Genomic DNA, 847 nt, shown 5'->3' on the forward strand with positions numbered 1-847 from the left:
GTCACACTTTCTTTTTGCTATCTGTTGTCAGTCAAACACATGATTATGACATAGCACTAGACACATGTACATGATCATGTCTGTTAAAGGTTGTGTAAGTGATGCTTTATGTAAAAAACAAACAAACAGAAATTAGCCTTTCGAATAGCCTAAGTGGTGACTGGTGAGGATTTTGTCCAAATAAACTATTGTAGCCTATACCATATGGAGAGCAAAATGTCTGTTAATAAGTTAGAGTGTCCTTACTTTAACTCCTCGACGCGTCCATAAAGACGCTTTATCTCTTCTTGTGTGGCGTTTTGGTCTTCTTCCATCTCAGCAATGTCGTCCTCCATGGTTGCTAAGGTAAACACTGATGGTTGCTAAGGTAGCCTACACTGTCCTCTTTGGTGAAGCAGAGCCTGCCCTGCAGTCATTGGCACCATGCTGTCGTGGGACCATTAATTATCAACCTATGGTTATACGTAACAATGTTATTTATTTTATTGTATTTAGAGAATATAGGCCACTGGTCTTAATTGTAAAACTCAAATTAAAGGTTACAGGATTGATGGGCACCAAGGAAGAGTGGGCACCTCGGTGTTAAATTGGCTATTTCTTTCCAAAATGTTATTTAGTTTTTTGTATATTTGGAAAATCTTTTAAAGTGAAATATAATACATGATTAGAACATGCTTAAACATTCGACAATTAAGGTCTAATATTACGATACATTACCAGTTAAGACCATTTTTCTTTTTTTTTTGTTACATTTTGGACAAAATAGACAATTTTATATCAAGGTGCCCATGTCCCTAATGCCCAACTATCCCAGTGGTGTAAAGTAACTAAGTACATTTACTCAAGT

The 847-nt window shown here is 36.2% G+C and overlaps 1 protein-coding gene across 1 annotated transcript in view; it reads right to left on the reverse strand.

The window, feature by feature from the left end:
* LOC311046849 (cilia- and flagella-associated protein 263-like) overlaps positions 1-335 on the reverse strand; it is a gene marked incomplete at both ends in the record, with an annotated part of 7,537 nt that extends 7,202 nt beyond the window's left edge. The window contains one exon of the mRNA XM_084059423.1: positions 247-335. Within this exon, the coding sequence (XP_083915549.1) occupies positions 247-335 (89 nt within the window). The remainder of the gene's footprint in view (positions 1-246) is intronic.
* Between the last annotated feature and the right edge of the window lie 512 nt (positions 336-847).

The sequence above is a fragment of the Gymnoscopelus microlampas genome (assembly GCF_963454915.1).
Source record: "Gymnoscopelus microlampas genome assembly, chromosome: 6".
Taxonomy (NCBI): domain Eukaryota; kingdom Metazoa; phylum Chordata; class Actinopteri; order Myctophiformes; family Myctophidae; genus Gymnoscopelus; species Gymnoscopelus microlampas.